The sequence below is a fragment of the Chlamydotis macqueenii genome, chromosome 1 (genome assembly GCF_036417535.1).
Source record: "Chlamydotis macqueenii isolate bChlMac1 chromosome 1, bChlMac1.mat, whole genome shotgun sequence".
NCBI lineage: Eukaryota > Metazoa > Chordata > Aves > Otidiformes > Otididae > Chlamydotis > Chlamydotis macqueenii.
This window is the reverse complement of record NC_141556.1, coordinates 24,378,777-24,405,139: the sequence shown is the minus strand read 5'-3', so window position 1 is coordinate 24,405,139 and position 26,363 is coordinate 24,378,777. Positions and strand designations below refer to the sequence as shown.

Here is a 26,363-nt window from a genome sequence, read left to right as displayed (position 1 = left end):
CAGGCGGGTGCAAAATCCTACTGGAATTTCTTGAGGTCCAGCCCTACTTAAAAGGAAGGAATCCAGCCCTGCTGAAATCAGTCATCAGTTGTCTATGTCTCTGACCACAGGGCAGCATGATGTGCAGCTGCAAGAGTTTGAGATGGCACGAGTTCTCCAGCAGCACATATGGCCCCCAATGTGGTGCATTGGGTGTCCGTGTCCAGGTGTTAGTAGCAGGGGTGGCCTCTGTGAGAAGAGACCAGAGCGGCTGGGTAGGCATCTGCCAGCCAGCCAAGGTCAACCCACCACATGTGGACAAAGAGCAGTTGATCCTCTTCTAAAAAGGACTGGTCATTGTCCACAGAGCCCAGTCCACCTGGCCCCCAGGATGGTTAGGGCTATGGGTAGTTCCCTTCCTTTTCTACTGTTTTTCTCAGCACAGGCCTCACAAGGATAACTCTGCCACATCAAGGGCTACAGCACATGGCATGACCTTTCCATCACAGGGGTGTCCCAACTCACTATAGAAACAGAATATATGCCCCTACAGGCCTATTTGCCTGTATTCATGGTATCATTGTTGTGAGAGAAGGTAGAAGGAAAGATTTTCTCCTCAAAAACCTCTTCCCCTTCACCCTGGAATGTGTAATATCAAACACAACAGACAGTTCAGTCTGGCCCTTTTCTGAGGGCTTCAGTTTTACCACATCAGTGAAAAGAAAATCCAACAAACATCTCTTCCAACATCTGTTACAGCTTGATTTCTTCTGAAAGAGGCTTATCTCTTCGCTGTGGTACAGCCTACATGAGGCTCTGTTTTCTCCTCCTCTTCTCTAGAGTCCAGCCCAGGCAAGCAAGAGAGGGTAGAGGTATCACTGTTGAACAAAATCTGTTCTAAATTTTGTTGCATTTAGATAAAAGTCATATGAAAGCTGTCTTCTACAAACCAAGCCCTTTATAATAGCTTTCCTCTCTTCTAGCTATCAGTTACATGACTATTATGTCAATTTTCAATGTCACATTCATGTAAATTGCTTTGAAGGGGGAATTAATAAAACAAGTCCAGTTGTCTCTCCTGGCAATTATTTTTTGCAAAGAAAATGTGCCTTTCTAACACAGTGTTTTTGTGTAGATCAAATGCCAGCATTCTTTGAGGTTTCTAAAAACATTTAGGAAAAATATTACAGCAGAGAAGTCACCTCTGCTAGTTACGTGACAACTATCTTTTTGTTTTCCAGGTCAGAATTGAATGATTCAGGAGGAATAGCTTCAGACAGCATTTAATTTACCTCTTTGACTGCATAATAAAAATGTGACATCCAGGAATGATGGGTAGAAACTATTGTTGGTTTAGTTAAATAGTTGATTCTAACTGTCTTTCCCCTGTAAGGTTGCCCTATGACATGGATCAAGATCAGAAAATTTACATCACCTTTTTCTCATGTGACTAATGTAATTTTGTCAAAATGATATCTTTTTGTTCTTTAACTACTAGTAGAACATGCATGGTGATAACAAAACATTACAGAAGAGAGAATGAAAATGCTATTTTTACCATTTTTAACTGCTCTTTTACTATTTCCTAGCCTTTCATAACATTTAGTAATTCACTCCATAGTCAGATTGCCCAATGAGAAGATGTAGTGTCTTCTATTAATTGCAAAAGAATCCAGCACACTCTGAATGTTTTCAGGCTTCTGGAATCATTAGCTTGACCATAAAACATGTTCAGACTTAAACAGTACATTAGCACTGTGCTTCTACTGACTTTTTTTTTTCTCTTTTCTTTTGTACAAACTTTATAACTGTTCCAAAGATACCTGGAAAAGGAGGGATGCTAAAAAAAATTAATTTATCTCTGTTAAGATGCTGTCTGCATCTTAGGTTATGAGCTTGAAAAGTTGCATTCATTGCCATGAAACCAAATATAATTTTGTGATCAGTTTCAACAAGGACCTATCTTGCTTAGTAACTCCCTCAGCTGTCCATGGTTAAAACAAATGTATGAGTTACCGTTACTCAACATAATTTTCACAGGCATAAGCTGACATTAGAGGAAAGACAAGCCTTAATCCATGCATTCTCATTTGTGATACCACATCTAAACAAAGTGATGCATTTTGAAAAGACTTTTTGAGACCATTTAATGACTTTATTAGTTCTGTACTCTCTGGATGGTTTTCTCAAGAGAAAAGATTACAAGATACAGTTCAGCCTTCTTAAGATGTAGCATCAATATGATATACTTAGTAAAGAGCCTTTAGAGGGACCAGTAGTTTCAATATCTAGTTTCCTATCAAGTAAGTTATTTATCTCTGTTGTGATATCCTTTCTTTCCCAATAACAGTTGAAGTAGTTGAACTGTCTACTATCTGAAGGCAGTTTGTACTGGTCTTTCTAACAGCCAGACAGAGTAGTAATCTTTACAGCCTTAACACAGATAGCTATTAACTAATGACAGTAATGACAGAAATAACAAGTAGAATCATTATTGTTGTCAAGCATAAGGAATCTTTTTATATGTAGTTTAATTACCCCTTTTTGCTAGGATATCTTTTTAAGTTACACATATCAGGAAGTAGAAGGTAATAAAAATCATAAATATCAGGCCAGGAAAAAAGCCGTAGCAGCATTAAATCACTCCATGGCTACTCTGTCTGTGGAACTGAGAGAGATGGACCTTTGGGATCATCAAATCGGCTGTTTGTTGTGAGCTGCATGATCATATGGATTCCATAGGCCAGGATCCACAGTAAAACTATAGATGTCACCAAGCCCATCCAGATTGCAGGAGTGAAGAAGTATGCACAGTCACTGGCATAGGAAAACTGGTTGTTTTCAATGTTGAAGCCTTGAATCTGAGAATAAAGAACGGCAGGTAAGTGAGTGCAATTAAACATGAAGTGTAGGCCCTACTTTCTGGATGTATGTGGCAATTACAAAACATGCACATGTTAATTACCACTCACACTCTGCACATTAAAAAAGAGTGAGAATCAAATCCTCTGTATAACAATTCTCAAAGTCCACTTTTCACCCAGGAAATTAAAGATGCAGAATTCATTTGTTTGGCAAGAAGAGGTAGGTTTCCCACTTCAGAAATTTGTGTTATTCTTAGAGGTAAAGTCCCAAAGGGCACGTGTGACCAGTATTGTTCAAGAACCACGAAATGCAAGGCACTTGAAGACATGAATGTTAAGGCCCCTCCACATCATGAGATTTGTTGAAATATACTGAGATTTTTACCTAATGACTCCCTGACAAGCAGAACTCCTGAAACCTACTTTAAAATGCATCTAATGAAGATCACCTTTTTGTCTGAGTTTTAGTGAAAGTTCAAGGAGAAAACGGTTGTGAAACATTTCTTCTCCCCTCTTTAGACATCAGAGACTCAAAACAGGAGAGAGGGTTTACTTTACTGAGGTGTGGAATCTACATTGTATATTAACATATAAAACCCGTATAAGCTTTTCCAGCAATTAGAAAAATCTGTAATGTCTTTCCTTTGACTGGATTCTCAAGGTCTGACACTGACTAAGCTCCTACCATATTATTTTCCTCAGAAAAATCAACTAATTTGGGGATCTATTCTCTGCCTAGGCACCAATTTTGCAAAAAGTATCAACAAACTGAATGCCTTTGAGACCACTATCCTTCTAAAAATTTTGTTAAAAGCAAAGGATTAGAAAACTATGAAGAAAGGGAAGACAATCCCCCCCTTTACACACATGCACATAATAACATAAGCACTGATTCCTTCAGAAGGAAGGGAATCTAACTGGTGCAAGAAAATGAAGGAAGGAAATAATGTGATCTGTGTTTTTGAATCTTTCTTAAATAATTTTGTAATGAAAAATGAAAACTGGGATTCCTATACTTTTGTAGATTCTTTGAAATTAGTATGTAAGGAAAGCACTGGACATCATAAATCTACCAGTAAAGAAACAAGACCTTAAAACTGGCTATTTTCTATGGAATACCATAGAATAAAATAAAAAAGGATTATTTTATTTAAATAAAGGCAATAAGCAAGGAAGTGGAAGATCATAGATTCCTAGTTTTCTATGTTCCCACTCCGTGATTACTCTGTGCTCCACGATAAACTATATGGAAAGCTTTGTGGTAATAAGAGTTTGTACTTCCTTGGAAAGATGCTGGTACAAACATTGAAGACATTAGTTTGTGGCTTGCATAACATGCTACACTGGGTTTGAGTTCATTCATGGCTCAGGCACCTGAACTTAATGTGTACGTAAGATGTGTCTTAAGACCAATGTCTATACCTTCCAAAATGCTGATTGATAAAAGTATTATCATATGCAGAACTAAGTGCTATTTAGCTACTGTGGAGATGAAGATAATTTTAGCAATTCAAGCTTTTCTGGCACTCTTAGAAGACTATTTCCAAGTCAGATCATGGTAGCTAACTTGCAAAGACTGTCTGCTTTCACCATAGACAGTCAGAGTTCTGATTAAAGCAGGATTAGTGACAATAACTTTTGGGTTGGATAACTGTTTGCACAGTTTTAGAGAATACAGGTGATTACCAAAGCCTTTGCTTGTTAAGCCACTGCTTTGACAACAGATGAGAACGTGAATAGGAGTCATGAAATACAGTCTGAAAGATTTATTTACAATAAAAACAGAAAGCAAGTGATGGTTTATGTCATTTATGTTCAAAAAATTGATTGAAATTCTGGAAAACAATAAACACTTGTTACCATGTGTACAAGAACTCTCTGAAGCACTTAACTGTTATATCTGGTTTAGAAAGGCTTTACCACTTCTGATTTAGAGCCAGAAATACTGACTTTTATTATGTCAATCCTACTGGGGTTTTTTTTGAAGCAGGATTATGCTTATTGAACCTTCAAGGTGAGAGCTTTAATTGTACATTCTTAAAATGCTATGTCTACTTTCGGGTGGGAGATGCAGGGTTCTTTTATTGTTTTTCTGAATCTTTATCATTTCTGTGGGGGTGGTAGATCCCAGGTGGGAGATAAAAATGTGACTCCTAGCAGCATTTCTACCTATAGAAAAGCTAAAAATACTTACATGTGGTTCTCTAATTTTTATGAATGTAAAAGCCTTTTGGATACAGGCCTTTGTACTGTGGAAATTTTAATTTTAGTGTTTGGACCAGTGCCATTTGTCTTGGTTATACTAGTCTGCACTTACTGATAATCTTTAAAATATTTTTTTGAATGGAATTTTCTCATAATTTGACCTTTGACAAAGCTTTCAAGTAAAACCTGTTGTTGTCATGGCTCTTACACTGAACATCTAATTTTTGAACTTTTAGAAATATTTTAGCCACAAAGAATCCTAATATTCTTGATTTTAAAGTTTTTGGCAGGTTTTCAAAGGGGCTTCTAACCCATTATGACAGATACTAAAGAAAAGCAGTGCTTTTAGTTGCAGTCTCCCCTTCAACTTCATAGACAATTCTGAGATCCTCAAAAGGTATCATGGTAGAACAACAGTCCTGTAACAACAACAAAACGAAAAAAAAATCCCACCTAAACCAGAGCAGTTTGGAGACTGTATCTGGCTATGAGTGGTGACATCCTAGGCTACGGGCACACCGAGGCAGCATCCCACAGAGGTTATTTAGGTAGTAGTCACTGAGCTCCTCCAGAACTGAAGCAAAAGGCTTGTGTCAGTTCAGCCTTGCCTTGGAACAAACTATGTAATTCTTCACTGTGCAGGTGCCCTGTCCCTCTAATACAGTGATAGTGTTTTCAGGACCCAACATTGCGAAGTGCAATTGTACCAGCTAGGTTGGCATTGGATCCTGTTTTCTAATTCATTGCATAACATTGACATAAAAATCATGTTCCTCAGCTTCAGCCACAAGATTTTCTGCTGCCTGCAACCACTGAGCAGATCCCATGTGCTTTTTTCACCATGCAACAGAGCTTGGGAGTTTCTAAAACTCGTTGTAGAACAAAGACTGATATTGAGATCAATCAGATTTCACTACGTATCAGTGGAAGATATCTGGAAAGGTATGATCTTGTTCAGGTAGAATTTAGAAACAAGCCCAGAATGATGAATTTCTGTTTTCTCACACAACAGAAAAGATCAGAACAGGACTTTTCAGGTTGTGTTCCACGCTTAGGACTTGATCGGAGAAAAAGGCCTTTCCCAAGAGGAACTGGAAGTTCTGTTGTCTGAACAGTGGAAGCAGCTGCTGTTCCAAATCAATAAGGAAGGTGGGAAACCTACCGCTTCTACTCTTGATCAAGACCTCAATGAAAGGATGCCTACTAAGAATGGAGCAAAGCCTGCCTCAGAGATTTGAGAAAGCAGCAGTGTCCATACATACAGAAATTCAAGGAAAAGATACTTTGTAAGTGAATGCTTTGTATTTTCATAGCCTATGTACTTTCATAGCTTAGTGATGCCAAAGTCTAATTTAAAAGATTTGACTAGGCAAAGTACAGTTGTGTGGACTCAGGTATTTTCAGGCCTTTCCATAAAAAATACCACGAGCAGGAACCTTCACAACATTGGTGTGTATTGCTACGTTGCTTCTCAAAAAACTACGGGACTTGATCCTGGAATTTGTGGAAGATAAATCTCAGCACCAACACTGTTCCTTTGCAATTTCTATTGTTTAAGCAGCAATGTCAAATCTGGACTCAGATTATAGAGATTTGGTTTGTTATAGAAATCATAAATACAGTAACACCAGCATTTGTATCCACTTATCATGAGATTAGTTCATCTTTGACAAATACAGTCCAGTTTGGAATTATTCCTATCCTTTCCATGATCTCTTTAATCAGAGATCCCTTAGTGCAATATTGTTTAAAGACAAAAACGTTGATGTCTTTCTCCTAAGTCAAGATCAATGCTCAAAGTAATAAAGATACAATCATCTGCACCTCATATATGTAGTCTGTACTACTGTACTAAATACACAGAAAATCTATGCCTCATTCAGAAAAAAAAAAAGCCAGCTGCTTTCCTTCTGGGCCATGCAGGACCTAGTACTGCTCCCCATTGAAGTCCATGGCAAACCTTCCATTAAATCTAATTGCACTGGGCTTTGTTTCTATCTGTGGGAGTACAGACAGTCTGTATCACTGAAAATGGTAACCACACTAAGCTGTACTTTCCTAGGTAAACAAAGTGCAAAGAAATCAAATAAAAACAAAGTAAGCAGCATAAAGCCACCCACCTAAGAGGCCCATGTTTCCAATAGCAGCCCAATTCATTACACAGCCACGGGGACTTAGTAATTCTTTGCTTGATTAAGCGCATTTGGTTTTATTGGTTTTTCTTTTCTATGGACAACTTCATAGTTTTTTGTTTTTCAAAGCTGTGCTTTCATGTTCTTACTGTTCAGGCACTGCCGTCTTTTCTACCCCTTTATTGAATAGCTCACCTAGGGGGAACAGCTTTTCTTTTACATTTTCCCTCAGGCCAAAATGAAAGTAAGGGCATTATGAATGTGTGTCATTCAGCACCTACAATACCAAGTAATAGTTCTTGAAATTATCTCTGAAATGGCAATGTGTACTCACTTGCAACCTGGAAATGTAAACATCCCAGTTTTTTGCCTCATTGTTGGATGGAATAAGCCTTGCAGGATAGAGATTGCTTGTTCCCACCAGCTGACAATGAAATGAATACTCTGCAGGAGCAGACATGACAGAAACATTAAATTTAGAGAACTTTTCTCCATCTTGTATAATCTCAACTGAATCTAAAGTGGACCAATTTCTAGCCGAGCCTTCATAGAACTGGTTGGTCATTAAAAACCTAGAAAGACAACAGAGGAGAAAAAAAAGTCAAAATGACAGAAGGAAAAAGTTAATGTTCATTCAATAAAGTACTGGTGGCAGATAAAGGTTCACTATTGCTAGCTGCAAACATCACTGTTGGTATCTTAGCTTGGCCTCCCATGTCATTAGGCTTGTCCATAAGTGAAGAGACTCTGTGAATACAATTCTACTACTTAGAGTTTCATCTCACAAGCACAGCTTTCCATAGCTGTGGCAGGCAAGGAGCAAACGCAATTTCATTCTTCAAGGGCCTCTGTCAGTGCAGTATTTCATCAGTTACCAACAGTTTATAATCAGTGGAGCAGAACCTGAGAGACTATCAGTAGGCCTGCAGTGGCTCTCAGTAGGCATTTTATGGGATTTTTGAAAATTGCTTTTATGATAGGTACAGGCATGATAACCATTCTGATTTATCATTCCAATTTTTCCTTGGCTCAGATACCTAAATGGCAATTTCCTTTGCAAATATCTGAATTTGCAGTAGAAGACAGTTTTCTCTCACTGGAGGGTGGGGAGGTGTTGTCAGTCCTCGTTTCCCAATTTATAGTGAGTTAGGCACAAAAGAAAATATTTTCTCATTTTGAAAAGGTCTGTGTATGTGCGGTATTGCAGCAGGTTCCAGTAGTTTATAGTCATGGGATTTATATATAAATTACTACCACTGCGCTCTGAACACCTCCCAGATGTTCTGAAACAGAAATAATTGAGAACATCCAGAAGTATATCCTGATTCTTTACAGATCAGGACTATGTCATAGTCTTTACCACTTTTTACCCAGTTACTTTTAGGTATTCAAGTTATCTCATAAGGAAATGATTAACTTTTCTCCTTATTGCATGTTGCTTAATACTTTAACCCTACTTGGTCTATGTATGTGTTGCTGTACATAGGCTGCTTATTGATAACCACAAAGAATTCAGAAGAGGAATCTTCTTAGCAATAAGTGAGAATTGCTACAAAATCAATTATTCTAATATGTCTATCCACAATGAGTAGCACTGCATGTGGATTTTAAAAGTTGGAGTGATACTCAGATGCATTTATGACAGGTCTGAAAAATAAGTAGTCATATATAAATGTGGCATCATAGAGAATATTTTATGTTCTATAGGGTATACCTATATAGAGAGCAAATATTTCTGTTGTAGAATACTACTTGTTTGTTCAAATCAGCTGCTTCCAGTAGCATGTCATCCACACAACACAGAGTCTAAACTCAACACAAACAATGCTCCTTAGAAGTAACACACAAAATTTGACAGGTTAGGTTACAGCAGTAATTAAGCCTTTTTTTTTTCATAATCTGTGGCTTTTGATTCATATAACTTTATAATCCTCAAGAATTTCAGAATGCTCAGAAGGAAGCCTAGAACTCAAAGTGTCATCAGGTGAGAAAAGGGTTTTTTGTCTTATGGCACTCCTTACATTTTGAGCCTAAACAGCTCTTTCCATGCAACATTCAGCTGCAAGCATCAGTGAAAAAGAAAAAAAAATAATTTGAATTTCATCTAGTACATATTCACAAATATTTTTGGAAAATATTCTATTGTTATAGTGATAAAGTTACAGAATTAAAATGTGTATTAACCTAGATATTAATTGCTAGAAGAAAGGAATTTTTTCCTGATATGCAGCACAATCTGAACAGAAATTCCATGGCATCTCAGTGGCAATGCTATAGGCACTAGCTGAAGGCCAGTTACAAGCACAGAGAAGTTTACTTAAATGTGTGTGCCAGCCACAGATGCTGAGTGTGCTCTGTACTTTTGCCGAGAAGATAACAAAAATGGTAAACAAGGAAATTCTTTGGAGACTCACCAAAGGAACAAACAAGTTTTATAAGGCTATGTATGTGCGTAAAGTCTAAAGTGGCCTCCAAGAGAACACTTTCTCTTCACGTTGCACCAAAGACTAAAATTTTATGTTACTTGCAGATTCATGAGAATTAAGATTCCAATTAGTGAGCTAGTTGTGTGTGGTTAACTTAATAATACAGGCTTTTATCCTTGGTGTTTTTCCAAACAACTGATAGTGAATAGTCTCCATCAAGCATGTGCTTAACTGATACAACTATAATTCTTTAAATCACAAAAAAAAAAGATAGTTAATCAACAAAAATCAATATAATTACTTCATTTCATTTAATATTCTCTCAGATGTGTAGATAGCAAATAGAATAAGCACAATATAGCAAATGAATGATAAAGGGAGGAGAGATAACAAAGATTTTATCTGCAGAACTAAAAGTACCTTGGCTTTTCTGGGAAACGCTGCATTTGTATTAAACTTTAGAGCCAATACAGGAAGCAAACTTTCACACAGACATTATGTAGTTTAAGTATTGTGGCACAAACAATTCCTGGTCATAGGCCAGACTCCCCTTGTGCCAGATAACCATATAAACTAAATGCCACCACCTGTTGCCGATCACCCTCTCATGTGGCTGTTCATTACAAGGAGAGATATTTCTGAAAAGGAAGCTAGCTGGAACTACTACTGTTTCAAAGGTTCAAAGGGAAACACAACTGTTAGGTAAAAGGCTTCAAAACACGGTTCTTGGGTGAATTCTATTCTAGACATGCTATGAGCAACAGCAGTCAAGTACTTATCAGTGTAAGTGGGGAAAATACTAATGCTCTGCACTTCCATCCACTTTGACACCTTTTCCCAGAGAAGAAGACAGATAGATGAATGGGACTGTTGCTCCTGCTAGAGGGAGGAAGAGGGAGATGGCAGCTGTTAGCATAGGATGAAGCAGCTATTGCAGCTGCTAGTAGGAGACGCGATATGACGAGCTGCTCAGGATGAGGTGGTAGACTACTGGTGGTAAGGGCAGGCTCTCGATCCAGCTCATGCTGCTGAGGTTAGAGCCTCTTCATCTGAGGAATAAATTGAGCTATTTTAATGTGCTCCTCTCTAGTGTCCCTTCCTGTCTTCAAGGGATGCTCTCCTACACTTAAGTAAATGGCCTTTAGAGGGAAAACAATGCAGTCATGGCTCTAACCTCCATTCCTTCCCACCTCTTTGCCCTGCTTTTGGACAGGCTGTAGCCTTAAGGCAAACCGTAATCTTACCAAGGAGTCATCTTGAACAAGAAATGTAATCAAAGGTAACCAGGAGGGGAAAACAGAGGTGCTAATGTATCTCTGTGAGTTTTAGAAGCTCTTTAGAATAGACATGCTGAGATAAGCAAGGTGAATAAAGTGTTCCTGAATCATGAAAAGGTCGCTGGAATCTTCTGGTTTCATTGAGTGTAACTCATTACTTGCACTATATTCCAGTCAGTATAGTATTATGGTAGGTAATAGAGGCCTGAAACAACACCATTGTTTCTGAAATCAAGAGATAATCGAAAATAAAACAGCACAAATAACCAACTCTGTCTTTAGCAGAAAATTTTCTTTATAAGGGCTTCTGAGGTGTTGTGGGTTGATGCCAGCCAGCAGCCAAGCACCCATGTAGCTGCTCGCTCACTCTCTGTCCCTAACAGGACAGAGGGCAGAATAGGAAGAGCAAAACCAAGGAAACTTCTGGGTCGAGATAAAGACAGCTTAATAAGTGAAAGAAAGAGGAAAAAAAGTGATGGAGAAGCAATCAATCTCTACCTCCCACAAGCAGGCCAAAGCACAGTAAAGGCTCAAGCAATGATTATTCCGGAAGCCACCCCTCACCTTCCTCCTCTACTCCATTTTTTATTGCTAAGCACCTGTGTCACACATAAATAATAATTAATTTAGGCATTTTTGTGTCTACATGCCCTTGGGGGCTATTAAAAACTTGGATCACACCTAGCCCAACAGAATAAATCAAATTCTCCTGCAAAACACAGCCAGCTTAAGCTACTTTAATTACTCACTGGGCATGACAGAGGGCAGGACTTCACCTACTTTCTTTTCAAGACCTCACCTATTGTGGAGCATGAGTTTCTTATCCCAGCTACCAGAGCTCTTTATGCATTTTGGTATTTAGTTATAATGGATTCAAGTAGAAGCACAGGTCAAGAGAAACTTTGTGAGTATTTCTGCCTTTACTACAACAAGCTCAGAGGATGTAAAAAATATTCCAGAAGAAGAGAGAAAACATGAACCATTCACCTTTTGTACTGATGTTCTGCTTTAATTTAGAGTCAGTCTGCCTGCAGAGTTACTTCAAATTTCTTCTCTTCAGATGCACCTCAGACTCATGACCACATTAAAGTTTTCTCCCAATAATTAATTAAAATGATAAGATTTTAACAAACAGATGACTAACCATAAATCTGAATAATCCTCATTAAGTCCATATGTGTGCACTAACATCACATTTGATCTTCTTATGCCTGCTGCAGCAATCAAAATCTAAGATAAATGTTTCAATTGCCAAAGTATTTTGTTTCTATAGTAGCATCCTAAGGTTTGCAATTTGCTGTTGTACACTTGAGCAAAACTTGTTGACTACTTTAAAGAAAACAACCTCTCTAAGATCTATAAATTAACTAGGTAGCTAGTTTTGCAGCTGTCATGCTCCAGAGGATATTTGAGTGCTTTACAATTCATATTGTTTTATTGGACCCATAACTTTACTAGAAAGCATAGTATCACACTGAGGATGGTCACATTCAAGATACGTGTAGAAAGCAACCAGATTGATTCATACAGAAAGAGGTTACAGGAGAGTAGCTAAGACCTGCACCAGTATGAGCAAAGATGCAGAATGAGAATCAAGGGCATTGTATTGGTGGGTCTGTCTGTACGAGAGTGAGACAGGAGCAGCAGACAGTAGACAAAGCAGCACCAGGGAAGCACCAGAGAAAGTGATACTTTGTGACTTGGAGTAAAAGTGAAGACATTTTGTTTGAGACCAGTATTTCTGGAATGATACCCAAGGAAAATGTTTCCTTAATTCCTCTTGTGTTCCGGGAAATGCATGCCACTTTGATAATTTCTAGTATCAAAACGAAGAAATGCTTGACTCCATCACCAAGGACAGAAGTCTCAAGGATCCTATACAATAGCCAAAAAAGTAAAAATACTATACCAACAGGAATATTGTCTGTGCATTCTATTCTTTCACAAAGATCTAGATGCTTGCAAGGGAGGGGAGATGTTAAATAACAAAGCATGTTTGGTTTTTTTGCCACCTATTACAGTCTCTGATGATGACTGGAAGTGTCTCTGTGCACTCCAAATACAACTCCAAACACGTCACTGACTCTCTTCAGGACAAGTCCTTCTGGGAGTCCTTTTACCTAAATGTAAAATGTCCTTCTATCTCAGTGTAAATAATGATATTTATTCATTCATGCTTATCATCTTGGTGCCACGTGCCTCTTTTACTTCCCTGTCAAAATGCTGTTCAAGCTCTGATTGTCTCCTACCTTATTATTTTAAACTTCCTTTCTTTGTTTTCCTTGAATTTTGATTTCCCGTATTCAAAATGTCAAAAGCATTTTATAAGAAATCATTTGTCCTTCTGCTGCCCAAGCAAACATTCAGTTCATCCTATGATATATGCACATTTATTTCAGTGCAATTTCCCTGGCCCAAGTCCTTTCTAAATAACTTTAAGTAATTACCTGAGGCACCAAAATGAAAAGAGCAGGTTGCATTATCTTTGCCAATGCTTAAGAAAATAATTTTAACAGGTGTTCCTGCTGCTGAGGAAAGAACTGAGGTTTGTGGACTAGCAACTGTATGGCAGCCCTTATAGCAGTAGCAGATGTTTTCCCCATCTCTGGAATCCACTAGTGAGAGCAATAGCTGCAAGTTCTCCCTTTGACTTTTCATCCCAAGTCTTCTCAGTCCCTAACTTTTCTTCCCTCTTCTTATGGTAGGAGAAACCTGGTCTTGTCACCATCCAAGGAGCAGAAAAACTATTTTTGCAGCTCTCATTAGCCACAAGGTAGCTCGGACAGAATATACTGGTAATCAACGTTAGGACTGAATACAACCCTGGCCGTGCAAGTAGACTTCAGCCCCTAGGACTATTTACAAATCACAGTTAGATTTCCCTGAGAGAGGATCGTGGTCTGATCCTATCAGCAGAAGAGCATGTTTCATATACTGGTACCTTACGGTATAGTTGTTTGCCTACACTACTTTTTCAGAACTTTACCTGAGCATATTAATATATTCTCTATGTAAAGACTCTGTTTTTGTTCTCCTGTATAGTAACTCCTCAGAACAGAAACCAAATGGTAATTTTGAAAACATTTTCTCTTCACTCCTCCTCTTTTTTTGCTCCTAATTTACAAACAGGCTTTGTACATCACAAAGATCTATTTAAGAATAAATCATAAGTTACCTTATCTCTAGGCTGCTGATTCCATTCACTGGCATTGTGTATTTTAATGACAGTCTAAGAATAAGAAACAGATTTTTAATGTTAGAGTAGTCAGCTTTAATTAGATCATCATGACATTTCAGTCGGAGGGAATATATTAAATCAATAGGCAATTACAGAAGTCATACAGCAAAGGTTCAGAACACGGAAAAATACGACAAAATATTTCTATAGGTTTTTTTTACCCAAGAGCAGGTGCTTCAAAGTAAAGGAAAACAAAGACCATGTTTCATTAATGTACTTCCAGCTGAATTACTACCTAGTAACTGGCAATACTCAACTTCCCTTCAAGGGAATTTTGTAATGAAATTATGATCTTATTAGTGCCAGTGGAGATTTCTGTGATTGTGAAATTGGGCACAGGGAAACTTGTTTGGACCAAATATAAACAAACAAGGAAGTAAAGAATGTAAGAGGAAAAATACCATGAAAATAAGAGGCTACATCTCAACATTTTTGTGGTCTTGACTCAGTCTTTTTGTTCTAAACATATTCAATTTTGGATTATTTAGAAAAAGAAAATTAAATTAGTATTAACTTGACATTGCACCATTTCTGATTAGCTTTCAAAAACATACGTATTATGATATGAAATTTCTTCTGCTACTCACGTTGTGTTGATGTCTGAGCACTCAGAGGAAGAAATATCCACATTCTGGGTGACAAATGTTGCATTTGTCAAATCTATAAAAACTGAACTATTGGCTTTGAGGCTGAAATTACTAGCATAAAAAAGGATGCATGTATAATTTCCAGTGGTCACATTCAGAGGAGGATATGATAAACTGTCTTCTTCCTCCATGGCCATTAATTGTCGTTTTAATTTCCCCACCACATCCATTCTTATAGAAATCTGGAAGAACAGCACATTAACAATTAATCTGCTTTGCAAGAGATCAATTGAACACAGACCTTCACCATTCTGAGCACCCATCCTTCTTAAATCCTCATTCAACCTCTATATTTATTATTGTCTGTCTATTTAATTGGCAGCATGGAGGCAAATAGAATAGACTGAGAGCAGCATCCTGGGCTGCATCAAAAGAAGCGTGGCCAGCATGTATACATTTGCTTTTAGGAGGTTTCCAGGAACATCCTTTAATAGGTAAAAATTTTTTACAAATGTGCCCAGGGAATCCTCGGTAAAACAGCCCCATTGATATCAATGGTAAATGCTAGCTGACCGTGTCAGACAATAACTTAATCCTGTTGTTCATACCTTACACTTTACTTTTATTTTGTTCATATCTGGGCTACTCTGTCTGTTTTCAAGACCCATGTCAGCTTTACAACTTTGTACTATACAAGTGGCCTCTGCTCTTGGATAACTTTGGGATACAAGAAATAAGAGGCATCACAGGGGTACCAGAACTATAATTATGTGGAGCTATTACCTAGAAGTGCTTTTAACGTTTTTAAAGACAGGCAAGGACCTGTCTTTAGGGGGCCACAAAGGTGATAAAAGGGCTGGAGCACCTCACTTATGAGGACAGGCTGAGAGAGCTGGGGCTGTTCAGCCTGCAGAAGAGGAGGCTCCGGGGAGACCTGATAGCGGTCTTCCAGTACCTCAAGGGGGCCTACAAGAAAGATGGGGAAAGGCTGTTTAGTAGGGCCTGTTGCGATAGGATGAGGGGGTAATGGTTTTAAAATAGAGGGAGGTAGATTTAGATTGGAAATTAGGAAAAATTTTTTTACAATGCGAGTTATAGAACACTGGAACAGGTTGCCCAGAAAGGTGGTGGAAGCCCCATCCCTGGAAATGTTCATGGACAGGCTGGATGAGGCTCTGAGCAACCTGATCTAGTCAGGGATGTCCCTGCTCCTTGCAGGGGGGTTGGACTAGATGACCTTTAAAGGTCCCTTCCAACCCTAACCATTCTATGATTCTATGATTCTATGATTTTTCAGTCTGGAACAGAGGCTATAATACCACTTTATAACCTGCCTGTAGAAAGGGGCCCCAGAAGATTTTTGTCACCTTAACTGCTGCTTGCTAAATGCTATGGACCATCTGTTATTTACAATGCATCTTTGCAGATCTCATTCTATGAACAGAGCAGAATGGGCTGGGTTAAAAACCTTTGACTAAATACTCAAATGAAGATTGCAATCTTCCTCTCCAATACATGCATACTTTATGAATTTCTTTTTAATTCAGAGTAGTGCCTTTTCAAATACATCAGAACATGCATTATTTTAAATGAATACCATTTTCTTTAAAAGGAGTGTACAACAAAAGAAAATATTCAACTTTTGATATAAAACTTTTAATCTTCCCTTAGGCTCTCCTGAAATGTAATCATTTTATTTCAAAATGAGAGGAAGAGCTAAAGCCTAAATTATATCCTGTCTAAAAATTGACTTCACTATGTGGGCCCCGTGTATCATCTAAAGAAGGCTTTAAAAACCACCTGCTAATAGCTGAAAACAAGGCTACATTGGAGACTGGGGTTGAGATAACTCGGGGGACTAGGTTTGAGTATCTTAAAATAAAAAGAAAGCTATTAGAATATAATCATGGGACTCCAGCTTTAGTTCCGTTGCTCTGCTGCCAGGACTTTGTTGTGAGACTCTCACATAAAGATTCCCTTTTGTCTCCGAAAAAGCATATGAACCAAAGGAGCGTTTGCCTATGAAGAAGGGATGTCAGGGACTAAGAAATCCACTAGTTTCCTGTGATTAAACTTGTTTTAACAAATTTGCCCATGCTGAAGAAGAGAGGCAACACAGCTTGCCAAACACATTTCTAAAAGTGGGTTTAGTTTCAGTCACGTTTGAGGCTGAAAAAACAGGCAACCATGGATGGTGCAGTCTGGCAAGCCCTTACTTGCACGGCTAGAGGCAGGCAGGATGACTGCACCAAATGGAAGCCTGGAAGTATCTGCTCTCTGGAGAAATATTCTCGAAACACCAGCCTGTATATTCTTCCCTTCATCCTGAAGGTGTTATTTCTTTAGGTCACCTGTGAGTGAGTGTGATGGTTTAGCCCGAGTTACCACACGGTTTCTTGCTCACTCTCCCCCTCCCCAGCGGGATGGGGGAGAGAATTGGGAAGGAAGGAGAAGTCATGGGTTGAGATGAAGACAGTTTACTAAAATAACAAAGGAAAACTACAATAATAACAGATTATAAGCATATTAAAATATACACAATGAACAATGTACGTTTTCTCACCACCCGATGTCCCAATGACCGATACAGCCCATCCCGAACAGAGATCACAGAAATGAAACCAAGCAGTAAAAGGAGTGAAGGAGGCCAGCAATGTAGAGGGAACAAGGCCAGTGAGCGAGAGAGAAAGATGGATGCCAGGAAGGCAGATACCCACCCTGGCCAACCCCACTTATATACTGAGCATGACGTTTATGGCATGGAATACTCTCTTTGGCCAGTTTGGGTCAATTATTCTGTCCGTCTTTCTCCCAGCTTCCTGCATCTGCAAATTAGCAAGACTTGGAAAGCAGAACAGTGTCCTTGGTCTCATTAACAACAACTCATATCATCAGGGTGTTTTATCAACATTCTTCACACATGAAATCCAAAACACACCAGCTACTGAGAGGAAAATTAACTCTATCCCTGCTGAAACAAGGACAGTGAAGTAATTTAGCATGTTCGAAATCAGAAAGCATTACCTCCTAGATATTAAAGAAAATTTAGTCTTGAGGCTGGAGGGAGGATCTCTGAAACACCCCAACCTGGGACCCACTGGAGACCAGAAGATGGCAATCACTCCTTCCATCTGGCCTGCAGTGGGAAGCTGAGAGCTCCACCAGGACATCCCTGCCTCTCAGTTTCAGGCACATTTTTTTCTTGTTGCTGCACAAACATGAGCTTACTGAATTAAAATAACTCTCCCCATGCCTTATATTTAATGCTAAACTAATCCATTGAGAAATGAATTATATTTACATTGAATTATTGTAAATCAAATTAGATTATTTAGGAACAATCCAAAGTGGCAGTGATGTCAAACATTAAACCATATTTTATTGTGTTGTTTAGTGCCCCTTTCACCTTTACCTAAGATGAACCATAGGATGTGTCTTGTTCCTCTGGATTTATCAATGACATTTTTGATCTAAGATAGGCAGTGAGCAATCAGAAGACCTGATTAAACGAGACATAGAAAAGAAAGGGTGCAGTTCACATGGTTTTAGACCAGAACTGAACACTGTAATTGCCAATTGAACCCACAATAGAAGTAGTCTGGACAAAGTTCTTCCCTTTGATCTGTTTTGCAAGCCTCCTTATTCAGAATCATCTCTCTTGAAAAGGAGAAAGACAACTGATCTGGCAACATTTTGATGCAACAACACACTGATCTTTTTTTCAAAGCAAACAGATCTTAGATCCAAAATTATTCATTTGTTTTGTTGTTGTTGTTGCTGGCTTTTTGTTGGCTGTTCCAAAATAGAATGGCTAGAGACAAGAAAAAATATTTTGGGCCATTTTATAGATATGAAATTACAAACATTACAAATTTCAAATCATATGGCTGCAAACATATAGGAGAAAAATACAAAATATTGGGAAAATAACATTTTCTTTGGCCCAAATTATGAATGGTAATGAACCGTAGAAACAGGCTACATTTCACACTAGTTCCAATGTGGGATTTTTGGATATCAGTTCAACAGATGGTTATGCCTTCTCTTTCAGTCTTGTACTTCTTGTCTTTCTTATTGCTATGTTTAGGTGTGCACACCAATAAGAGCACGAAAACTGTCCTGCTGGTGCTCGTTGCTCCTTTTAATTTCTAACAATATGGATCTATTACCACATCCTCTCTGTGGAGTCCTTGCTCTTATTGTAGCAGCTAGAGGAAGGGGAAGGTCTTTCTGTACCTTCATGGAGGGAGATGAGGAGGAGGAAGAAGAAGGGTACGTTCCTTTTCTCTTTGTATGTTGTATCTTGGTCTAGTCCTTGCCTCCGTCCTAGTACGGAGGGCTACAGTGTGTTCTCTGTATGTACCCTTATTAGATGGCAAATGGTAATTTTTCCAAATCTAGTCATAATATGATTAAACCAGTTGCTGGAATCAGAAAGCTACATAAAAATCTTACCTTCTGTTTAAAAAAAATGCAGTATAAGAACCAGATATTGACTATTAGTATTAAACTTCACAAATGCAATTACCATCAGTAATTCTTTTGACAGCATAAGAAGTTGACTGTACACTTACGTTTTTTCAATTTGCTTTAACAGAGATCTTCACAATCTTTTTTTAGCAAGATATCATTTTTAAAATGATGCCAGAGGCTACTGTGTGCTGAGTGTTGGGGTGCTGCTCCCTGTAGAATGACAGATCATGCTGTTGCTGAGGTCTGGCTATGGGACATCAGAAGCCACTCAGAATTCACATCCTAGCCAAGTATCAGCACATTTCAAATATTTTTTTTTAAATTGTCATTTCAGTTTACTTCCCAGGCAAACAGGCCAGTTTTCCTGCATGTTTTCTAACTGATGTAGCATCATGGCCTCACTACGGACAGCATTACTACCACCACCACTGCTACCACCACCCCTGCTAATACATGTTTTATTCTGGAAGATACTGTATCACAGGTCTGTGATGCAGGCAATGGCTGTTTGTTTCTCACTGCTAGAGGTCAAAAATTTAAAAGGCAAGCATTAGAATCTAGTATCACCACAAAGATGGTGATACTATAATCTTTGCAGTGTCAAGATTATAAAATCATATGTATAACAAGCAGAAACAATGCATCTGATTACACTTATTTAATTCATCCATTGATGCAAAACTGTAAAATATCAGTGCTTTGACCTGTCAAAATCTAGAACATTAAGCAAAGAGTTACCAGTTATCTCTGGTTTTGAGAGTTTGAACTTTTTACCTTTTTACGATTTCTAATGTTTTGTGGCTTTTTTTTTTCTTCAATTCTAGGCTATCTTCAAATATAATTTCAATTTTGGCTCTAGATTTGGTGAATCTTACATTCCATAGAAACTTCAAGCAGTCTCCCTTTGTTTTATTGAGGAGGCTGGATTCGTCCTGGATTCATCCTCTGATACACCAGAGGGTTGTGCTGTCATTTAGAGGGACCTCCATGGGCCGGACATACTGGAGAGAGTTCAACAAAGGACTGCAAGGATGAGAAAGGGTCTGGAGCATCTCTCCTATGTGGAAAGGCTGAGAGAGCTGGGACTGTTCAACCTGGAGAAGAGAAGGCTCAGAGAGGGAATCTCATGAATGTGTAAAACTACCAGAAAGGAGGTTGTAAAGAAGATGGAGCCAGGGTCTTTTGAGTGGTGCCCGGTAAGAGGACCAGAGGCAATGGGCACAAACTGAAACACAGGAGATCCCATATGAACATCAGGAAACACTTTTTCTACTGTAAGGGTGACTGAGCACTGACACAGGTTGCCCAGAAAAGTTGTAGAGTCTCCATCCTCGGAGATGTTAAAAATCCAACTGGATAGGCAACTGCCTCTAGGTGGCCCTGTTTGAGCAGGGGCAATGGACTAGATAACGTCCAGAGATCACTTCCAACATCAATTATTCTGTGATTCTGTGTAATTCCATCCCAAATCATCTACAGATCTAGACCTCAGTATGACCTGAGTAGGAGGCAGGATGAGGAAATTTTCTTCATCACAAGAGTCAAAGCCTAGATTCCTAGACTTCAAAAGAGATAGAAGCCCAATCTTGCTAGGATGTATTTTCCTGCCTAGTAAGTGAACTACACATATTTTACCTACTACTTTTTCCAAATTCTATTGTTTAAATTAACTTATCAGTACAAAATGTGAGATACTGTCTGTCTAGCATCTACAAAGATATGAAATTAGGGATAGGACCAATAAACCCACTGGTTTGGAGCAGCCCAGAATGTTGAGTAAGTTCAAATTCAAATGCAAGCTTTGATGCAGCAGCTACAGTCTTCTGTGCTCTGTTGCAAAGGATCTTACCTACCTGCAACCCATTTTGATTTTCATTCTTTATAACTAAAATTGACAGAGACAAAATTTCTGCTTTACTGCAACTGAACCCAGAGGATATTTAAACTGCTTTTGCCAACAGGAATGTTTACAGGGTGACCTGGTTAAACTCAGAATCTCCCAAACATTTCCAGCGGAGACGCTTTGCTTATCAGGAATTACCAGAACCTCATTTGAATGCACCTTTCTTGCTCGTTTACCTATCTCATTTAAGGTGGTAGGTTATCACATCTTCAATGTAGTTTTTCATATTTGAAATTTCTGTTCATGCTAAATCACCCAAAATTTTATAACTTGCATATAATACAGTAAAACTTACATATCTAAAGACTGCACAAATCCCAAATCATTGCACTTGCAGGTGTTATCAAAACCAAAATTCAGTTTCTGAAATTGTTCTGCCCTTCCACATTAATTCTCTTCAATGTAAACAGCATGAGGTAAAGCTACCTCAAGCTTTCAAGGGAAACAAAGCAGGTAAAAATGTGCATTGAGTAGATTCAGGAAAATTTAAAACCCTAGCTTAGAAAAATTGATTTTTGTGTGTATGTATAAGCTGCAGTAAGCTCTTTGGATTGTGAGAGCCAAGCCCTTACATTTTTCACTCAGATATATTTCCTGTCAACATTAATGAATTTTTTTCCTAAGTAGAAACTTTAAACTGACCAGAATTACCAGTCTAGGCAGAAAAAGCAAGCAGGTATGTTTCTTTTCAGTGAAACACAAAGTAGAAAAATTGTTCTATGTACAGAGAGAAACATGCTTTATAATAAAGATAATCTAATCCAAAATCCATACACAATATAACTATGACAATATTTAGCATATGTGTGGACCTAGATACCTGTATTGCTGACATATATATGTGCTTTCACACATACACACCTACAGAAAGAATTACATGAAGTACCAGGATCCAAATACACTGTAGATAATGCAAGTTCATGGAAGCACAGCATTTGGTAGAGTGGAGATACAGTCAGAAGTGGAGAATTTCTTATTCAGAAATCTCATTCATTTCCCTGCTGACTGCATGGATCCACAGATAGATCCAGATGGAGAACGCAGATCTGAGGGCATTTACAAGAGGATCAAGAGAAGGAGCTTAAAGTGGTCATACTTAAAGTACACAGAAGAAAAAATGTTTTCAAAGCAGAATTAAGTCTGAATTGCTGAAAATGGAACGAGCTTCTCATAAAAAAATTGAAATTAAACTTCCATAACATGGTCTCCCTCTTAGACTATATTTTCTCCTTTTCAGTTCCACTTCAGCAGCTGGTAGGGCTTCATGGCTTGCTATCATGCTGAAGTGAATTCTGTGCTACTTTGCACCTTTGTAAAGCAACTGTAAAGCAAGACATCAGAATAAATGTCAATAGTATGTCATTTTGCCCAGAGGAATTCCTCACGGCTTTTTCCTTTCTTTATTCTGATAAAGCTGGGGGTGGGGGGTGGGGGGGGCGTGGGGAAGAATGCATAGAAAGGAGTTACATTACATCAATAACAATCATTAACAATGATTACTCTCATTTTAGTGCCCTGCAGGATATATGACCAAGCTTAGTGGCTCACATTCTCATCTAATGGCTCCCCTGTCCAACACGCATACTACTACCAGGAAGCCAAATGGTTCGGGGACTGTGACACTCAGCTCCAACCTGTCCTTCTGTGTCTCGTCTACCAGGGTTTTTCACAAAGGTCAGGCTGGGACATGTGTGTTAAAGTCAAAATATAAGTTCCACTGTAAGAGATCTCTTTTATAATTGATAGTACAGTCATGACTTGTGGAAAGTACTCAAGTCATGATCTAGCACTTGGAGATCTTCTGTTAAGAGGGACAATAAAACTGCAATATTAATTATAGTCCTCAGTTCAGTGGCCTGCATAAACACAATCTGCAGTGTCAGCCTGTATGTTTATGGCTAGATATGTTTCTTCACAGGCCTGTCCTTTTGCTGTGCTGGGCTGTATAAGAGATCTCTTGACTTCCATTTCCAGAGAACATGACCACTCTGTGCAACTGAACACGGGGTGCCGAGGCCAGTGAGTTAGCAGGGACCGTGTGAGCGCCAGAACTCAGAGCAGAGGAAGGTGCTGTGATCTAGCACTTGAGATAATTATTCCACTTGAAAGGCCTTAAAATAAGGCAGGAAATTTTTGCATGTATGGGATATGCAAGCATGTCTACAAATGCCACAGCAGTCACAATTTTATGAAGAAAACTCTGGTGTTTCCTCTTATTTCCTCACTCCAACTTTCAACTGATTTGTATACAAAATTTTTTCAGTTGACTTAAGGAAGAGCAGGAATTGGTCTATAAAAAAAAAAATCTTGATTTTAGAAAGTAATATAGAATATGTATAAGCTGGAGAAGCAGTGGAAGGAACTGCTACACTTAAATTCTCCACTTTAAATTTCACCTAGGACCAATAACCCTCATACAATTATTCCAATGAAAACAATGCCTTGGGCATCCACCAGATTGTTAAATCTCATTTACATCCTTATAGCTAACAGAATTTTCAATCATCGATATACAAAAAGAGAAAAAAAAATATTAAGAGCTTGCGTTGTAAAACAGAATTAATCCTGAAAGGAATCTACCAGATGTATCACTCAAGGGGTATTCGCTGATGCCAATCTCCCCAGCTTTAAAATGAGATTTTGGGGCCTGTTTCAGGCAATTTTGCCATAAAGATAAAAGAAGCTACAGATTTTATACCATTTTTAGACCGCTAAAGGGAATACCCACTCCAACTGCTGTTTTCCCCACTTTTTTATGTCTGTATGTGGAATCCAAGTTGCCATGGGAAATGTGAAAAAGGATAAGGAGCCTCTGCTGCAATAAGAGGAAATTGTTACATAACTGTCGTAGTTCAGCCCTGATCAGGACCAGACTACGCAGTCTCTCTCTCGCTCCCCCCACCCTCCGAGGGTTGGACTGAGGTTAGATAGGGGTCTGGTGGTTTACCTAATTCAAAAACGCAAGCAGGGCCAAAATACGTTACTCACAGTGCTGGGAGCATTGCCAACATTGTCCCAGGTGTAGGCAAGTCACAGGGGAATTAAAAATCTGAAGATCCATAAAAGTCTTCCTCCCTCCACTAATATTTTGATCCCGCAGCAGTTTGGGGGACTAATCTGCAAAACTGGAGGACTAATTTGCCTGTTTCCCTTTTTTACTTAACTTGAAGAAAGAGGTGTGGACAGCATGACAGTAATACATATTACACTTAATTTTTTATTGATACTTGAAGGAAATTAATTTTTAACTTTAAAAAGTTACACATCATTTTTATAATTCCTCAGGTCTGGCTGTAATAAAATGCAATCTCAATACAAGTATGTTTTTCAGATGGTCAGATTTTCTCTGTAAAAATACTGTGTTTAATGTGACAATGCCATTCTTTTCTTTCTGCATCTCCATCTGTGTGTGACAACTCTTTTGGAGAAAATAAAGTCAGAACTTGAACTGCAGGAACTTGTGAAGAGAGTCTAGCTCTGTCATCCTAGTTTTACTGAATCAAAAGGCAAAGGCCAATAATTCTAGCAAAGTGGATCTCTCTGATGTGGAAGTTAAAACAAGCATTTTCTTCACTCTGCTTTCTTGTACTCAGTAGACACTTAACTTTTCTGACAGTAGTGTATGTAAGCTAAAACAAGTATATATAAATGAAAACCAGACCAGAAAGTCTAGACAAAGCTAATCATAGAAATAATATCCATGCACTTTTGAAGGAGATTACCATACTTTTTTTTTTCTCCTGATAAACCTTTTTTCCCGTTTCAAGTTTGTCTCAAAATAGATGTATTTCCACCAAAGCCTAGTTAACCCTTCCAGTTAACACACCTCAGACAATGTCATCAATCAAAGTTTAATTATTTCCTTCATCTCCTACCAGTTTCTAGCCCATCAACTGAAACAAAACAAGACCAAAGCATGCAACCTTTGCCAGCAGTTAGGTGTAACTGCTACCTCTGTGGCTGGTCATTACCAACCCTTGTTATGAAGCTTTGATATTAAACTCTGAAAAACTGAACTTTATAAGGTGAGGGTTATTAGAAAACAAAAACCAACTTCTTTCCAGCATTCCTATGGGATGGGTTTAGCAACCTGATACCTACTGCTGTCCCTAACCCATAGCCAAGCTTCCCTTGCCAGGTAATGGCAAGCCTGGCTGGGGATTTCGTTCAACCACAATCACTTCCTCCTGCTGGCACTTCGGTTCTTGACCAAAATTGTGGAGCAGCAGCAAGGAATATCATCAGGGTCATAAGGAAATCATATACTGGGGAGGAGGAAGGGGGATCTAATGTTCACCTTGCAATAGATCTGCTCAACGTAAGCTAAGAAACTCTCCTTATTTGGTTCCAGGATTTTGCAAGTGATTCAGCTGAAAGCCCCAGAGGCAGAGATATCTAGCTGTTAGAATACTTGGGGTTTAACTTTTATACTGTAGTGCACTAAAATGTAGAATGATACTTTTTTATGATTCATTAAATATCTATCTGTGAAGTCACTCAATCATTTGGCCTAAAACAGAAATTCCATCACAGAGGAACAGCTTCAATATTTCAAGAAAATTGTAAACACTGAGGTTTTAGTAAAATGACAAGGACAGAACAAGGACAAAATATGCCATGTAATATCAAATGTGATCTATGGCTGTTACAACAGTGCTTCCATTAAAATATTTAGAAGAGGCTTGTAGCATTTTAGCAGGAAGAGGATAGGTTTCTTGCCTTTTTTTTTAACTAGGAGCGTTCCTAGCCCCAGGACATGTATCATACAACAGCCCAATAACAGAGATTCCCATGCTAGCCTGGAGTGAGCTGGTAAGCCTACATGGATCAATACATACGAGATTGGATCCCAGAAGAAACAAAGCCTCATCAACCTCATGCCGGGCAAATTTGCCTCTTCTCTTACAGCATCCCAGTACCTCACTGGGCTAAAAGTCTGAGGGTCCACTGGTGAGTCCCAGGGCCCTCCCACCATTGCCTCTGAGTCTGCTGCAGTTTGGATGGTGCTAACACAGGTGACTGCACAGGGCTATTTCCTCAAAATATATTAGTGCCACAAGTTTCTGTAAGCAGTTCATTTTCTAATTTGATCACTTTCTAAAAAGAAAGATACCATACATTAGGTGACTGAAATACGATTCTATTCAAAGCTGTTAGCTACAAGGGATGGGGTAATACAGTCCTAGAAAAGAAGTAAGATCTGTATTTCAACACACAAACACTCCTGTAACAGTCTGTCAACATTTTACTAATACCCTGGCCTAGATCTTAGCTTTGTC

At 38.6% G+C, this 26,363-nt stretch overlaps 1 protein-coding gene across 1 annotated transcript in view; it reads right to left on the bottom strand.

Annotated features, from left to right (window-relative positions):
* Positions 1-2,112: 2,112 nt before the first annotated feature.
* The window catches only part of LOC104485137 (V-type proton ATPase subunit S1), a 54,557-nt gene continuing 30,306 nt past the window's right edge, over positions 2,113-26,363 (bottom strand). The window contains exons 7-10 of the mRNA XM_086739991.1: positions 14,709-14,950; positions 14,059-14,112; positions 7,515-7,752; positions 2,113-2,840 (exon numbers count right to left, since the gene is read on the bottom strand). Of these exons, the coding sequence (XP_086596117.1) occupies positions 2,631-2,840; positions 7,515-7,752; positions 14,059-14,112; positions 14,709-14,950 (744 nt within the window). The 3' untranslated portion in view covers positions 2,113-2,630. The remainder of the gene's footprint in view (positions 2,841-7,514; positions 7,753-14,058; positions 14,113-14,708; positions 14,951-26,363) is intronic.